This window comes from Platalea leucorodia (genome assembly GCF_965183815.1).
Source record: "Platalea leucorodia genome assembly, chromosome: 2".
Taxonomy (NCBI): domain Eukaryota; kingdom Metazoa; phylum Chordata; class Aves; order Pelecaniformes; family Threskiornithidae; genus Platalea; species Platalea leucorodia.
Window position 1 is genome coordinate 87535433 of NC_138824.1, and position 18012 is coordinate 87553444.

The following is an 18012-nucleotide window of genomic DNA, read 5'->3' on the forward strand; positions in this document are numbered from 1 at the left end:
TCTTTAGATGGTTATAATGAGTTGTGGAATTGGTAATATATGATCAAGCCCATGATATTTGGGATGTATGTTTTGAGTGGCCTTTATTTCATTAGCTTTCTTACTGGACAGAGTGAATATTCAATTGAGAGATATTGAAAAAATAATATATTTGTTTTGTACAGAAAGTGGAAAAATATTATGCTTTTGAGATCCCGGATGTTCCAGCAAAATCTGAATACTTAGAAGTTAAATATTCGGTGAGTATAATTAATCTGATGAAAGACCATAACCTGCTTTCTTACCTAATTAAGAATTTTATGATTTTACTAAAAAAAAAAAAAAAGGCAGGATTTAATCTTTAGTGGCTAGTAGCTGTACCTTTGTTGCAGTGTGTAGTTAGTTACTCATTGTCTTGTAATTAAAAAAAACAAAAACAAAAACAAAAAACAAAAAAACCAACCAACCAAACAAAAAAAACCCCACAAAACCAAACAGGTTAATACCTAAGCTTGTGGCTTTTTTTTGTTATCATTTGTATGTTAGTTAGTCCTTAACAAAAACACTTCGTTACCAGGTAACCTATAACATGTTGATTTGTTATCATTAGCTCTATTTGTGTAAATAAAGCATGGGGGGGGGGAAATACTTCCTACAACTGCTACATTCCTCCTACCTTCTCCCCCAGTTATAGTTTGCTTATTGATTTACAGCAATCTATATTCCCAGTTATCCCACTTTATTTTTTTATCGCCTTGCTGCTGAATCAACTAATCAGCCGAACAACCCTTTAGCTGTACTGGATCAGGGCCTGAAGTACTGTAAGATGTTTTAAATTACTTAGTACCCTTAAATGTTTTGTTGAATCCATGTCTAGAATATAGCTGATATCTCTGCTTATATGGCTCTTGCAAATAGCAGCTGGGTGAGAAAGACTTTTGTTGAAGAGCTGTAAAATTGAGCAGCAAAGATGAAAAAAAATTCCCATAAGAACATCAGTAGCTATTATTAATTAGCAAAAATACTGGATTTGGTTTCATATGTAAGAGACTCAGCAGTCTTGAACCTATTTGGTCAGTTGCTGAAATAATGCCTTTTTAAACCTTTTTTTTTTTTTTTTTTAATACTAGTTCTAGGTGAAAAAGCAGCATGCCATAGAGATTTGCTACCTATCTCAAATTTTTCTTTAGCTGTGCAGAAACACTTTATCCAGTCTTACGTGACAGACAAGATTAAATCTGTAACTAAGTTTACAACACGAGCAGTTTCTGTATTAAAATGGTCATTGAACGCTGTTGTGGTCTTGGCTGATGATAATATTTCTCTCTTACATCCAGTATGGATGAAGAACTTTTGCTTCAGTGCATTTTTACATTACTGTCCTGATTTTGTTATGCACCTACTTAAGTCGAGTCAATAGTCTAATTTCTTCAATTACTGTAAGGTATTATGGCCTAAAGCTTTACTTGTGGGAAATTACAGGGATTTCAGGTATTGTGTAGTTTCGTTAAGGTGCTGTCTGAATATAGCGTGTCAGCCTTGAAGACTTCTGTGGGGTGAAATGACTCACTGCTTTCTGTTACTTGTTAGGCTGAATGCCCTCGGCTTCCCCAAGATCTGAAAGGACAAACATTTTCACATGTATTCGGAACTAACACCTCTAGCCTGGAACTTCTCTTGATGAGTAGGAAGATCAAAGGACCATGCTGGCTGGAAATAAAAAATCCACGTATGGTGATTTGCATGCGAAATACTCGGTTGCTGTAAAACACACATAATTATAGATCGGGGGGGAGGAGGGGAAATTTAAATTGTACTGATAAATTATCATTTTGTAAATTAACTTTGGAATTTGTCTGTGTAATTTTCATTATCTGGTAGAAATTGTAACTTACTCCTATCCATATAAAGTTGCACACTGTACAGATGAGATTATAACTTTGAATGGCAGTGAAAGGGAACTATGCAGTGCCTAGCAGCTACTCTTTGGTGCATACCCTAAAGCCACGTATACCGAGCTGAAGTTTCCTAGAAATTTATTCCTCTTTCTTCTCTTGATAACTGAAGATTCGTGTTTTTTCTGCAAATGTATCTTTTTAAGAACAAACCGCTGCTAGATGGCTTTTTTGTTTGTATGTTAGTTTGTTTTTTTTTTTCTGGTACATAGAAAAGTTTGTGGTGCAGAGCTTTTTTAGTTTGAAATCCTTTCTGTCTCATGAGTGGCATGCACCACTTACGGGTGGTTATGCCACTGTATTTTGGCTTGGTTAGAGCCCTTTATTCAATGTGTGCTGCGTATTCCCAAGAATGTAGGAAAGTTGATGATACTGGACAAAAGCTACATCTATTAGTGCAGTCTCCTTGGAGCACTTCAAATATAGAACTGATAGTATTGAACACTGACACCAGGAGGATTCTCCTCTTCAGCACCTTGCTCAGTCACTGACAAAGCTGATAGCAGTAAGGATTTGGAGCTGGAATAGACAAGACAAATCCCTGACTGCCAAAAGACGGATTAGCTCTGATGGGTTTTCCAGCAGACTTTGGAAAGCATCAGTGTACTTCCTGGCACTGATTTTAAAGGCCTAAGAGTGGCTTTTCATCTGCGCTTTTCGCCCAAAAATTGACCTCATATTTCTTTGGCATTTTCTTTCTTCACCTGAAAAGACTCCAGAGATGTTTTGTTCCTCATATCCAGTATGACAAATGTTACGGCAATGATAACTGTTACATGATAATGTTCAGGCAGTATTCAATTTTTCTTAATGCTGATGTGCATTATCTCCCCTTAGACTGTGGGATAGCCCTTTTAGCAAGGCCTCCTGTGACAGGACAAGGGATAATGGTTTTAAAGTAAAGGAGGGTAGATTTAGACTGAACACAAGGAAAAAATTTTTCACGATAAGGGTGATGAAACACTGGAATGGGTTGCCCAGAGAGGTGGTAGATGCCCCATCCCTGGAAACATTCAAGGCCAGGCTGGAAGGGGCTCTGAGCAACCTGATCGAGTTGAAGATGTCCCTGCACATTGCAGGGGGGTGGGACTAGATGACTTTTAAAGGTCCCTTCCAACCCAAACCATTCTATGATTCTATTCTACTCTGTAGTCATTGCACTGGATTTTGTGCCCCAAAGCTGGTGTCTGTGTGTCTGTAAAAGAAGTATACCTGGAAGGTTTAGAATAAGTGAGTCTCAAACCATTTGATCAGACTCCTACAACTTCTCCAAAAACTGTCACCACTATTTGTAATGAAGCTGTCTTTGCAGTTTGAGTGTCAGTGCTAGATAGCACCAGAGCTTTTCTAGAGCAGTAGTCTCCAAACTTGTTAGATTGTGCACCCCTGTCAGTAAAAAATAGAGCATGTACCCCCAATATATAGATACTTATTTATAAATTATATACATGTACTACTGTACTAATATATTATGTACATTATAAAATAAACACAAAAATAGAAATTAAAAAAGGATGAGGTATGTGAAAGAAACACTTTTAAAAGTATTTCTTTTATTTATTAATGGTACAAAAATATTTTCTTTTCACACCCCAATGGATTGTCTCGTACACCCCCTGGGGTTCATGCATCCCACTTTGGAGACCACTGCTCTCTAGAGTGCTAGGTGAAGCTCTGGTTGTTAAGATATTGGACATCAAAGAAAAAAGGTGTTAAGCAATTGATCACCTGTCTTCCTTTGGAGAGATCATCAGTGTTTTATAAATGAAAATATTTTAGTCAGTTACCTGTTTGCATTTAGAGCAAGGAAAAATAGAGAAGGTAAAATATGTGGGTTTCCAGAGAGGGGTCAAATAATTTTGCAGGGGGTAAGATAACCAGGTTGACCAACAGCTGTCTTCAAAAGGTTAATCCCTCAGAAATGTAACCTTTGCTTCCTTCTAACTATGTGCAGTGAGTTACTTCAGCAGCATCTTTTGTGAATGATCTTTTTTTTTTTTTAAAGCAAGTGAAGAACTACAGACCAAAATATTCAAATGATATGATGAACATGTCTTTCCCCCCATCCATCTATGTAATTTTTTAGCTTGTGTACACTTTATGCCTAAATAGCTTTCTGTGGCCTCCCTTACATTTTAGGATAGCTTGTACTACCAGGGTAGGATGAACTCTCTTTTTATGTCATCCCCCATCTCCTTATTTCCATAATCGTGTTTCAGAAGGACTATGTCTAAATGAATTATCCAGTGCATTTCAGTCAGTCATATGTTTTTGTTCTTATTTGACCAAAATTTTTTGACTAGCACTCTGGCTGCCTTTTCTGTAGCATTTAAGAAATTTCTGTGTAAATGAAAGTTTCACTTTATTAATTATTTTTTCTGAAGCTTTCTTCCTTTCAACTGACTACAAGATTAGATGCTAAGAGGTAGGATATTAATTTAGGTGGGGTTATGCTCACTTGGTTTATACCTTTCTCTACTATGACTCTGTATAAAGCTGCTTGAAGTATTTTTTTGCATTACACATCTTCCTGGCCTCAATACAAATCTTCCTTCTCCTCTTTGGTGTTAAAGAGCCCCTGCTGTGACTAGGCTTCTGACTGGGGAGTCAGGGCCCAGGGAGTTACCAGAAATTGGGCAGGATTAGTCTGGATCTTGGACTATCCCACAAGAGCTAAACGTTAAAAGGACATGCTCTGTGCAACAGTGCCATTAGAGAAGCCTTACCTGTGGTTCCCAGGAGAATGAAGGTGGTTTGTGTTGTTCCCTCAGAGCCTGCAAATCAGTCAGTCAGCTGGTGTAAGGTGGAGGCTGTGGCCATGAAGCCTGGCTTGGTGAACGTAGTTAAAGATCTTTCTCCTCCTCCTCCTCTTGTGGTGATGTCCTTCAGCATGAAGACGACTCAGAACCCAAAGACTCACCAGAATGAGGTAAGTAATTTGCTCTCATTTTGATTTTGTTTCACTCTTTGGCATATACTAAAAATTTTATAAGGCTTGGAAGAACTTTACCTGAAGACATGTCTAAATGTATTTACTGTTGAATAAACTTTGTGTGTTGTGGGCTTGCCAAAGAAATTTTTACTGAGGACTCACCAGCATGAGAACTGTGAGTTCAGGGCGCCTGTTTGGTGAGAATATTTACTGTGACAGTGGTTCCTACGTATTTTTTCGAGCCTTTTATTTTGTCTGTTGTGTGTAATAGTTACAAATGAAACTCTGCCAGAACAACTGTTAATGGATTGTTATTATATTTTTGGTAGAGCTAATCATAGGTTCTAGGTAAAATGACCGGGTTTTTCTGCTGATAAAACTCATTTTGAAGTAGAATGAGAATTTGGTCTAAATCTTGTAGCACCTACTATTCTGCTGCGAGATCTTTCCTTTTCTCAGAAAGGAGGAGAGATGTAGGTGGCCGCTCTCAGTTGTGGACTGCAGACCACAACGTGTAGTTAGGCTCCTTTATCTGTTTTTTAACATAAGTCTCCCTAGCTTAGGAGGAGATTTAGTATTCACTAATAGGATAGGATAGATGTTTATGGCTTAATTGAATGGAAGAAAAATTAGGCTGACAAATTTTTCAAGCAGAATTAGTCCTCTTGGTGAAGTTAAAGTTTTTTGGGGGGGAGTATGGAAAATTCCTCGTTTCTAGTCAATGTAATGAGACATACACCAGGTGCCAACAGGACTCTGCTTGCCAAGATGTTTCTAAAGCTTGTCTGTTTTGTCTTCTGTTGGGTTTTCCTGACATGTGTCTGGGGAGCCAGGACGTCCTGCCAGCAAAGCAAGCAGAAGCATCAGTAAAGCTAATAGCTTCTAAATGCTAAAACCTCTTGGCGTCTTGACTGCTTGCTCAGGGGCAGCCCTTCTGGAGGCAAGGCTTCTGCATGTCCTGCCCTGCTCACATCTCCCCTGCACTTCATAGGGAATCCTTTAATTTGCGGGGTCTGTTCAGATTCGGAACAAAATTTGATAAAAGCAGAGTTTTCCAAAATGCATTATTTTTCTTCTCAAATTTCTAAGATAATCATTTAGGAGTAAGTTTTGCTTTATTTTACTTGAGATAAATTGGTAACTTTTCTTCTTTTTAACTATTTATAGTTGGAATTAATTTTTAAAAGATCTTTTGTAGAAACAAGAGAAAAGAGATGAGGAAACTCAAAAAAAAAAAAAGAAAGGAAGAAATAGGTATTGATAGTAGTCATGTTTATTAAGTTCTGTGTTCTGTATCTCCTTGGCATAGATTGTGGCTATTGCAGCTCTGATGCATCAGAAATTTCCTTTGGATAAGGCTCCACCTCAGCCTCCTTTTCAGACACATTTCTGTGGTATGTACTTGGAACAGTTTATGAGTAGGAAAAGAATTCCTTTGGAGTTTTTATTTGGTGTTGTGTTTGGAGGTTTTTTTGGTTTGTTTTTGTTTCCCCCCCCTTAATTCTGTTACTCCAACAATAATGGCTTAGAATAGGTGAGTGACAGAGTTTCAACTCCCAGGCAGGCTTTTTTCCCTATTTTTAAATTCACAGGTTACTGACTTTTTATTGAAGACTTTATTGAAAAAAATCTTAGTTTGAGATGATGTGAAGTAACCCTGCTCTATACAGTTTCCTATCATTTTTATTAGTTTTACTTCATCATGTGTTCTCTTGGAGTACTTTCTTCACCTGTTAATTTAGACTATTTATTTACTGTCACTTAGTTATTTTTCAGTTCTTCTGAACAGACTTAAAAAAATAAACATGTCACATTTAAATAAACATGTCACATTTATTTATAAACAAGTTTTCTTAGGAAAAAAAATCTTTCACAGCAGTGTCATTATAGTAAGATCAGCTAAACCTTGAGATTCAGAGCCCAGTTGGAAGCAATGAAGAGTGTTGAATGCTCATGAGAGGAAGCTCTTTGGTAGCTATGGGCCATAGTTTTAATTTCCAATGATAACCTCAAATATGACTGATTAAAATTGTTTAATACTTTATTAATTACTCGGTTATCTTAAAGACAAGTATTCACATAAGGTTCACTTTTTAGAATTAGAGGTTAGTTTTCCTTAGGTCCCTTTGTTGTGGATGGATGCTTATGGGGAGGGTACAATTAAGAACATGTATGTAAGAACAAATATAATTTCTTTTGCAGTTGTTTCCAGACCGAACGATTGCATTTTTCCTTATGACTTCAAAGAAGCTATTAAAAAGAAGGTAATTTCATTTTTTTAGCCTTCTGATTGCAGTACCTTTTAAAATGTAAACTTCATGTTGCTTTGGGTAAGTTGTGCAAGAGAAATATTCAAAGGAATGGTATGATTATTTCATTAGTTTTCCACTCTGCAAACCTAAATCTAGGTATTTATTCTGTGTGGCTTGTAAAAACAGGGTTGTGTGCTCTGTGTGATTCAGTACTGCTGCTAGTTGTGCTCATGAAATAGACGGGGTGTTAGACAAAAGAGTTGGAGAGGTTTTGCAAAGAGGTTAAAATTGTGATTTGTTTTCATTATACCTGACTATGTACTTGTAGTAAACTGGGAGAATTTGTTTCTTCTTTCCTTGGAGAGTAAAGTCTGTCAGGATTTAGAAGACATCCTTTCTAAAGGGCACTGGGAGAGCTGACAGAATAATAAAGTAACCTATTTTTGTTTTTCCTCTGTTTCTGTGTGATCTTAAGCCTGTGAGTGAAGGATGCACATGGAGCATTTTCCTGGTGTGCTTGATTCTTAGGAGGCTCTTAAAATATCACTAGACACCTGCATACAAAAGCAAAATGGAAAAAAGCCTCTGAGAAAAGCTTTCTATGTCTATGGGAGTGAAAAAAAAAAAAGCCTTGAATTATAGAAGGAAAGGGAGAACTCTGTGGTGTTTTATTATTGTCTTGTAACTAGTAGGGGAGAGGAGATGTTTCCATTTTAAACTTATTGGGTCATTGAAATCAGGTGCTCTCTTGCTCCTTTTAGAATGCTAAAATAGAAATTGCTGCAACAGAGAGAACACTGCTGGGATTTTTCCTTGCGAAGGTTCACAAAATTGACCCAGATGTTGTTGTGGTGAGTAGTTCTGAGACTTTGAGAGTTAAATTAAAGCATATTGTCAGTTGGTCAGCTTTGTTCTTTTTCTTTTGTCCCCTTATAGGTTTTTTAATGTTTATCTTAGACTGCCTTATGAATTGAATTTGCTTGTAAGACAGCAGGTATACTTTGATATAAAGATGATACAGAATTTTCCCTGACAGCATTTTATACAACTATTATTTCCCATAATATCTAAAATAGGCAGTATTTCCATAGTACCTGAAACAAGTATTTTTTTTTTTCTTTACTCAGAAAGACAAAACACAACAACAAAAACCCTTGTGATTTTCTAGAAAAATGGGAACTCTTGGTATACTTAAGAGTCTGTTTCAGTTTAGATGCTCATATAATTTGTGTCACCATTTAGATTGTGTTTATACTGTAAATCAGAATGATAACCTATACAAATCTATGGGATCTGAGCAAAGTTTTGTAATAAGCATTCTTATCTTTTCCTACTGTATTGGCAGCTGAGGATTTATTATAATTACTTATTTTCTTTTTTTGTTATGTTTCATTCATATACAGTCCTGACTTTCATTTACTGGAATTTTGAAGACAATTTGAAGTTGGTTATAAATCTGAGGTTGATTATATACAGCTTGTTATTCTTCTGTAGGGAAATACAAATGATTAAGTGGTGGGAATAGGATGAAATGCGCAGTCAGATTCCTGATGTTTTCTGCTCACTGCGGCTGGTATCTGGTATTTGCCCTACGAGCTGAGCTTCCTGGTGGTTATGGGAAGGAATCAGGGGAAACACGGCAGCCAATGGTTTTGAATTGAAGATGCCAGTAGTAGTGAGATCTCTGATCCTAAAAACAGCAGAGCCATGGTAGTGCAGTTTAATTTGCACCTGGTTTAATTAGTGCTGTTGAAAAACAAGCTGCATCAGTATACGTAGGACCCCTCTACTGTGGCTGTAATGCTGCTGCTGATTTTAAGGAGCTTCTTCTGTAGCACAGTATTGCACTACACAGATGTATCTGATATGGTGAACCTGCAGTTGCTGGTGACTGACTGGTCCACATAGACCTGTTCATCAGGGTAGCATTTTGCTTTCAGCTGAGGTTATAGACTAGTGTCATCAATGTCCTTAGCGTTGTTTAAACTTCGCAAATATTTCTGGAGTACTTTGATATGTAAATATTGGTTGCAAGGTCTCCCTGTCCAGGTTTAACAGCTATGCCTGTTGTAGTATCAAAGGAAAAAAAAAAAAATGTCAATATCGATGTCAATATTGAGACTTTCATGGACAGAGAGAAAAGGAATTACTCATAGCTAAGTTTATATGCTGTATAAGGAATATTGTTTGGTTTTGTTTTTTTTTTTCTCTACAAAGCTTTAAATCCTAATCTCTGGTATCAAAGTATAAAGCTGAATCATGTCTGCTATGAGCCAGTTATAGAGCTGATTTTGGTACTCTGCTGAACAGCGTTGTTAGTGTTAAGACTGATGAGTACTGTTGATGAACGTTCTCTTAGACAGTGCTTTCTATGAGAGAGAGATAATGCCATCAATTAGCTGGAAAAAAAACACAAAGGGCAAAGGAATACCGAGTGCGTGAAAGTAAGTCTTTCAATTTGCATTTGTTGTAACCTTTTTTTGTTATTTTTTCTGCTGCAAGGGTCATAATATTTATGGATTTGATCTGGAAGTGCTGCTTCAAAGAATTAATGTGTGCAAAGTCCCTCACTGGTCCAAGATAGGTCGACTGAGGAGGTCCAATATGCCAAAGCTTGGGGTAATAAGATTGCTCAAGTCTTTTAAGCCCCTTTATGTTGCATGTGATTAAAAATAAATTAATTTTGCCGAGGAATTGTAAATGTGACACTGATGTATTTTTGACTGTTGGTCATGCTAGATTTCATGTGTCCCAGATCAGAAATGATGAGTGTTTATATGACTTCTATTACAGTAATAAGCTAAACTAATTTTCAAGTTAGGCTAATTTAGTTTACGTATCTCAACTAGATGATGGTAATGACAGATTAATTGCAATAGTCTTTACTGTAACAGTCTTTGTCTGTTGTAACTGTAAAATGAGAAAATGTAATTTGGATTGATTGGTGAATCATCCCATAGAGAGCTGCTAAGTTAGTAATTCTGTAGTTCTTAGTATATGAGGACTATGTTTGAGGCTTGGAGTGTTGAAGTGCTGAATGTGGCCGTGTTCTTGCCTGTTCCTGTCCTTCCTAGAAGCCAAGATGAGTATTTTTGTGTAGTTTGTTCTGTGACTTTTTCATCCTGCTGTTAGTACAAAAAACGTCCTTGGAGGCAAAACAAAATCCACACCCGTGTTCTTGTTGGGACTATTCTAATTATTAAAGAAAAAAAATGCATGACAGTTTAAGAATTAAGATCTAACTAGTAATGAGAGTTAAGTATCTACATCTTAATATCCACATATACTGAAAGATACTGTGGATTCCTTTAGGGCATAATTGTAAAGCCTGAGTATTAGTGGTATTTAGTAGAGTATTTAGAGTATTAGAGTATTTAGTGACCAACTGACTTGACTGAGTCCTATAAACATATATTTTGGATAGATGTGCTTTGTTAATGTTTGTATGTTTCATTTTGTTTGTGTTTTTCTGTCCTTGTGTGATACGGTTAAGGGTCGAGGAGGGTTTGCTGAAAGGAATGCTGCCTGCGGTCGAATGATCTGTGATGTAGAAATTTCTGCTAAAGAATTAATTCGTTGCAAGAGTTACCATTTGTCTGAACTGGTCCATCAGATTTTGAAAACAGAGAGGATAACAATTCTACCAGAGGAAGTTCGAAATATGTACAGGTATGTTGCTGATTTGTGGTTTTAATCCTTCACTGGAAAATAGTTTCCTGCTGTACAATTTCATGCTTGCTTATTTGATTTGTCATGGAGATGCTGACTTAGCACACTGGTATTTGAAAAGTAAAATATTATCTTAACAATATTTTATAATGTTTCAAGCTACTGGTGGGTGGTGGCTTATTGTGTGCGAAGAAAATTGATTTGTGAGAGCATTGGTTTAGATGTGTTAATAGGGTATGCTAACTTGAGTTTCGGAGGTTTTTTTAAATTAAAAGAGCTTGCTATGTAGGTCAACACTGGTGTGCTACAGGTACCACGCGTTCCATACAGGTCTAAACTACTGCAGAGTACAAATGAGGCTTATTTTACTTTACTAGGCCCTTTCTTTTCCCAGTGATTCTCCTCACTTAATATTCATGCTGGAAAACACCTGGACAGATGCCAAGTTCATTCTCCAGATCATGTGTGAGCTGAATGTTCTGCCACTGGCCCTTCAAATAACAAACATCTCTGGGAATGTCATGGTACATTTTTATTACTTCCCCCCCCTTGTCCCACAAAGAGAGTTCTGTGTTTTCTGTGTTTGATTTGCTAGTTTTAATTTGTAAACACATGATGCTGTAAATTTTTTGCTGTGATGAGTGTGAGAGTTTGACAATCTAGTCAAGTAATAATGTAAAAGTTCCATAAAATTATTACCTTTTAGTTTTTTGTGCATGGTCATGATACAGAATAATAGTAATGCTAGGTGAACTTATAAATAGTTGAAGGACATTGCTTGGTCTGTTTTTGTATGTCAGTGTCTTCTGTGCTTTGCTTTGAATTCTTTTTTTTGCCCCTCTCTGTAGTCAAGGACTATGATGGGCGGACGATCTGAACGTAATGAGTTCTTGCTGCTTCATGCATTTCATGAAAAAGACTACATAGTGCCGGACAAACAAGTTTTTAAAAAGCCTCCGCAGAAGCTGGTGGGTCCAGTTTTTCTCTTTCCAAGAATTTTTATTAAAAAGAAAAAGACATTCTTCTGTCTTTTGCATATTACTGTTCTGTGAGAGCATGGAAAACCCAAACGTAGCCAGTTTTAGATATAACTTAATGTTATAGCTTATGCTTAATTCAAATTTTTTTTTTTGTTGTTGAGTTGATAATGGAGAAATGTATGCTTTAAAGGGACAATGTAACACCTTCTCCATTGTATCACAGATCTATGGAAACTTCAGTTGCTCTTCTGGTTTAAAATTGAAATAAGCTAAGTACTTGGCTGTGTAGGGAAGTGGTAAAGAGGAAGATAGTCTGTGTTGCTTAACAGATGCACATTTGCCCTACAATTATTTTGCTGATGAACAGTATTTCAAGTATAATTTGTAAGGTGGGTGATTTGAGGATATGAGTAAAATATCCAAGGGTATTAAAAAAAATCCCTTTGGATAATACCAGTGTAAATATATTTATAGAAACATCTATATGTTTGTTAGTAAACAAATTAAAATTTGAGAATGTATTTGTATTTCACTATACTTTGCTTTTTAGTTCTACTTTTAAATAAGTTCAACAGCAAATTCCAAAGCAGTTAAGTTCTGTTGATTGTATTGGTGCATCAAAGCAGTGCCGGAATTGTAAATGATTCGGAATAGCATTGGACAACTGGGAGAAAAATTCTTATTACAACAAAACAAATAGCAAAATACTCTTTAGGTCAGTAATAATGTTTTTATTTGTTTCATTAAAGCCCAGCCATTGTATTGCCAAAAACTACATTTTAATTGGGCAATAATACTTCTTTTGGGTCATGAGTTGGTTTTTTTTCCTAGTGTTGACTTTTACAGCAATCCAGAAAATGCATACTAGTTCTGTGTTGAATGATGGCAATTCCTTAAGGTCTTTGTAATCTCTTATTAGCAGTTTGTTCCTATTGGAGTTGGTTTGAATGCTATTTTGACATGTAGAGAGCTTTAATAAGGATCATGATGAAAACATCATGTTTTGCATGTATTTTAAAAGGAACTCTATGCACTGGCTCCCAATTTCATATTTGATTTGCCAAAAATAACTCCTCCAACAGTACAGAAATCTTGGAGACTAGATAATGACTTTTTTAAATGCCAAATGTAGGTGGATGAAGATGAAGACTTTGAAGATCAGAATAAATCAAAGATAGGGAAAAAGAAAGCAGCATATGCTGGGGGCTTAGTCTTGGATCCCAAAGTCGGTAAGATGTGGCAATTTTCTTTCTTCTATGAAGTTAGAGACAGGTAGGTTATATTAATGCAGATAGATTGCAATGAGCACCATCAGTGTATCTGGTGGGAGGTTGGTGTGGTGGTTTGGGGGGTGGAGGGGGTTGTTGCATACAAGAAAATTCCCAGCATGGATTGTGGAATTACTTATTCTTGGGACGTTTTTTTTCTTATCTTTTTGTGAGAAGATTATGGTCTTGCGAGGAATTAGGACTGTATAGCTGTGTATAATTTTCTAATGGACACGTAAGTTTTCTTTCAGTTTCTCCTCTATGTGGGGAAAACTGTACAAGTGTCCTATAGTAACACAGAAGCTATCTGTTCAACTCTGGTGAGTTAATGGGGTTGGATCGTTCCACTTCTGACAGCTTTCTGTAATGGGTAGTGGTGCATCTCCGCAGCTGCTTTAAGGGAAGTGTGGTACAGTGTATTACTGTCACTTAAATATTAATTGTGGAGTTGGATAAGTCCTTAGGGAGACTGAGTAATTATGACTTTTGTTTTAAACTCTGTTTTAGGTTTTTATGACAAGTTTATTTTGCTTCTCGACTTCAACAGCTTGTACCCATCGATTATCCAGGAGTTTAACATCTGCTTTACCACAGTGCAGCGACTGTCATCAGAAGCACAGAAAAGGGCAGAGGTTTGTGGGCTTTAACTTGTGACTTAAGTTGCACTGTCTTAACTTCAGTGTGTTTTCTGTGAATCAGCTTTTTAAGAAACTGCTCTTTTTCACTGTTTAATATTGGGGTTTTTTTTCCCCTCTCACAGTTAAAAAAGTGATTCTTGTTTAAAGATGCATCATAGTAAGTTTTGGTTTGGGACTTCTGGAATATTATGTTTGTCATCTTTCTTTCAGTAATACTCTTACAGAATCTTGGTAAGTTCTCTCCCATCTAAATAAAATCTTGGTATCCTCATGAAACAAGATTTTCAGTGAGGCTCTGTTGGCCCTTTTCAGCCCCAGGTCCTCCTCGCAATTTCTGAGCTCCTTGATCAATTTCATCCTAATTTGGTAGACACTTCCTAAAATTAAATTGCCACAGAATTCATGCAAACATACCTGAAAGAGGGAGACACAAGTCTCATACTTCTGCCTGGGGGAAGGAATGCAATATGAGCTCAACCCTTATTAGACATCAGGAAAACTATGTGTGTGTCTTGGGGGTGTGTGTCAGGGAGTGATACGGTGACTATGGCAGCTGTGGGACCAGCTTCATGGAAATTCATGCTGTTTAATACAGCGTTAAACTCTATTAACACAACCAAAAGCTCCTGAAGGCGTAGTTCCATGTACTGTTTTCTCAGCAGCTGTGTTGGCCATGGCTTATCCGTGGCTGCTTATTCTCATTTCCTCAGCTGTGCTGGCACAGTTGTTGTTGGAGGTGTGCTGTAAGCTGAAGCAGTGAGCTGATCAGGTCTAAAGGTTAAACCTGAGGCTTTTATTTTTAACTGGTACCACCTCCCAGGCTGGAATTAGTATGTTGTGCATAAGTAGTTATGGGACATAGTTAGTCCCCTAACAACTGAAATATCAGTACCATAGCAGAAATGAGGAAAAAAGTATGTGGAACTGTCAGTAAGTTCCTCCAAACTCTCTGTGGATTTACCCCACTTTCTTAAGTATGCTTGAAACTGAAGCAGCTCATTTTGATTTCTATCACAATATGATATTTAATCAGGTTTTGGTGTCATTTCTTGTTGTGGTTTAGTCAGTTATGCTAACAAGAAGAATGTGTGCTTTCTCTTAGGTTCTTGTTTTGCTATAATCAAGAGTTGCTTAGGGTGGAGTTCTCATTCTGTTGTTACTGTCAGTTTCTCTTTTGTCAGTTATCTTATTCAAAGTATCAGTTCCGCAGAGCATGTGCTTCATTTTACAGTTCTGAACACCAAAAATATTTATGCAATAACAAAAAAAGGATGGATTTTTTCAGCACGGAAAGAATTGCTTGTGTGTGCACTTTTCTGTATATTTTTATATCTTTCAATATATACCAGAGAGCGTGTGTGTATATTTCATTTATCCAGATGTGTGTGTGTGTGTATATATATATATATGTATAAAAAATACACACATGCACATTAAAAAAAAAAAAAAACACATCGTCCTGCTACGGGTGCATGTCTCTGTTGGGTTTCTCCCAGAGAGAGACAGGCTTAGTCCCTGTCCCCCAACAGGGACTAAGTAATATAGTTAAATACCACAAAAAACCTCTCATGCTTGTTGTTCTAAACTGTGCTTTGGGTACTCTGCAGGAATAGATACAAGCTGTGTTGGTTTGGTTTGGTTTGGTTTGGTGTCCCCCCCCCAAGCTTTTCACTTAACACATTAAATTCTAGTCTTTAAGCAAAAAAATGATAAGCAGTGGTGATCATTTGACAGGTTGAAGAAGAGGAAGAAATTCCAGAGCTTCCGGACCCGTCTCTGGAAATGGGAGTTTTGCCTAAAGAAATCAGGAAACTGGTGGAGAGAAGGCGCCAAGTTAAGCAGTTAATGAAACAGCCAGATTTAAATCCTGACCTTTATTTACAGGTGTGTTTTATAGAACTCCTTTGATTTTCCTCCCACTTCCCTTAAGTGCCCTGATCAGCCTTGCAGAATAGGGATGATTAGTAGTGAGCAGTGATTGTAATGTGCTTTACTTGTAGCCCATCATTGCTGCAGACTATATAAAAAGCTGTGAATGTAGTTGTGAACATTAAGTTCTGTTCTCTGTTGGCTATGGTTGTATCATTTTTGCTGGTTATGTTTCTTTTCAGTATGATATCAGACAGAAAGCTTTGAAACTCACTGCTAACAGTATGTATGGCTGCCTGGGATTTTCCTACAGCAGATTCTATGCCAAGCCTTTGGCTGCTTTGGTGACGCATAAAGGGAGAGAGGTAAGTCATTAAACAGGTTATACACACGTGTAAAAAGGGTGAATTTAAGCCACGTACTTTTTCACTGAATAGGAGAATGGTCTTGTTTTTGAACCTGCTTTTGGTTTCAGAACTGTAGTTTTTATCTTTGTTGTACTGCAGAAGTTGATAAAAAAACCAGCAAACTGGTGTCTGGAAAAGAATCAGATAAATATCTCAAAAAGTAGGACAAGTTGAAGCTCTAGCTAAAGCCTTATTTTGATTTAAACTGCTTAGTTTCAATGGGCCAGATTATGATGATGATAAAAAAAAAAATCAAGGCTGCTTTCACGTTTTCCGTGAATTTCCAGTTCCGCTTGATGGGTTAGTCTTTGATTTGGTGGTATGCTTCAGCTTTGGATGAGCTTGTCTTTGCCCAGACTGTCCTGTGCCCTGGTATGATTAGTTCCTGAAACCCTAAAGTTTGTGACAAGGCTAATTAATCACATGGTGGCAATGGATTATGTGTCAGGGCCTTATTTTCAGAAACTGTTCCTTAAAATGAAGCTTCACATTAGCCTCAAGAGGACAGATTTTATTTTAAGAGTTGCTCTTAACTTTATAGGCAAAACTACTCTCGCTGTTGATTAGGATGACAGCTGAATGCAGACCACATCAGTTTGGTCCCAGTGGGAAAAATAATCATTAAAGATCCAAAACATACCACTGATACACAGTGTCTTAAAACACTTTTTCCCGTGATGTTTCATGTTAGTTCTTTACAGAAGAGAATACCAAGCAGGAATCTGCAAAGGTGCCAGGACCAGATGTGACAGGATGGCTGGTCAACCTTTTAGTTGAGCAGGGAGATGGCTGAGCTCACATCTGTGTTTAGAGGCACGTGCTCCCTGTAGTGTAAGGGCACAGCTCTCCTCGCTGTGGACTACCCGGTGCACTGACGGTCCATGTACAACCCCCAACTGATGTGCGTAGGGGCATTTTCTTTCTGATAGCACATCTTTTGTTTTTAAAAGTCTTCCCATCTAAACAGTTCTCTAGAGACAGCCCCGCATTTGCTGTCCTGCCAGTTTACGTAGCCAGTATGTTTAACCTTACACACGTGTTTAACTAGGAAATAATTTCCAGGTTTGAGAACTGTAAACGCACTGTGCATCCATGTGAATTCAAAAGTTAATGTGTCCTTTAAGGAAGTGGTATCTTTGTTGTTGTTGTAAGATTCTGATGTATTTATCTACAAGGTTGGCAGGAAAAGCAGCGGAGTATCATAGCTTTCTATTTTCTAGCAGTATTTTACAAGTCATGAATTTGACTTTTGGGTTTTTTTTATGGTCTCCATTAGTCATATCGAGCACCTGTCACAAACTGGGTATTATATGGATACTTGAGCTTTTGGCCTCTGTTAAGGGGGGGAAATACTTTTTGTTTGCACATAAAGTTTATTCCCAATTGTCTGTGACTTACCAATTATGAGATAATGGTGCATGAAATTCTGGTGTTCCTGCATTATGTTCCAAAGTGGTGATGGAATGGGAAAATCCTAAATAGGTGCTACAGGGTGTGCTAGGGAGCCCTTTGAGACACTTTCTCTTACATAGTTGATTTTTGGTTGGAAAAGATTTCTTACCTCTTAGATCCTGGCAGTGCTAGACCTGGGCTTGCTTCTGCCAAGCCTTTGCACACATTTGAATCTCTAGATTTCTAGTTGCTCCGAGTTTGGGGAAAAACTTAATACTGTGGCACAGTGTTGCCTGAAAATGTGTTGTACCCAGTGCAGGTCTGTAGCACTAGTGCTGAGCTCAGAGGGGCATTACTGTCTTGGTAGGTCTCTTCCCTGCAGTACAGCACCTCCTGTAGAGCTAAACCTATCTTATTTTTTCCCATTCTTTGAGATAGATTAGTATTCATTACTCTGGATACTGTGGAGATAACAAACTTTTGAAAATTTGAGAATTTTTCAGGATGATCTGTAATTTTATGCTTCTGTGTAAGTATGATAGATTCTGATGAAATACACTGTATATGCTCGGTTCTGAAAAGTTGCGTTTTGAGGTAGGTAGTCAATAAACAAATACAGCTTTATTAGTTCCTTATTTCTTGAGTAGTAGTTTTTGCCATAAAAGATGACA

The 18012-nt window shown here is 37.3% G+C and overlaps 1 protein-coding gene across 1 annotated transcript in view; it reads left to right on the top strand.

Annotated features, from left to right (window-relative positions):
- POLA1 (DNA polymerase alpha 1, catalytic subunit) overlaps positions 1 to 18012 on the top strand; it is a 207578-nt gene that overhangs the window by 21036 nt on the left and 168530 nt on the right. Inside the window, exons 13-26 of the mRNA XM_082335968.1 lie at positions 165 to 239; positions 1570 to 1708; positions 4706 to 4863; positions 6176 to 6260; positions 7069 to 7130; positions 7880 to 7969; positions 9621 to 9737; positions 10612 to 10787; positions 11182 to 11311; positions 11636 to 11755; positions 12900 to 12996; positions 13543 to 13667; positions 15408 to 15557; positions 15785 to 15907. Of these exons, the coding sequence (XP_082192094.1) occupies positions 165 to 239; positions 1570 to 1708; positions 4706 to 4863; positions 6176 to 6260; positions 7069 to 7130; positions 7880 to 7969; positions 9621 to 9737; positions 10612 to 10787; positions 11182 to 11311; positions 11636 to 11755; positions 12900 to 12996; positions 13543 to 13667; positions 15408 to 15557; positions 15785 to 15907 (1647 nt within the window). The remainder of the gene's footprint in view (positions 1 to 164; positions 240 to 1569; positions 1709 to 4705; positions 4864 to 6175; positions 6261 to 7068; positions 7131 to 7879; positions 7970 to 9620; positions 9738 to 10611; positions 10788 to 11181; positions 11312 to 11635; positions 11756 to 12899; positions 12997 to 13542; positions 13668 to 15407; positions 15558 to 15784; positions 15908 to 18012) is intronic.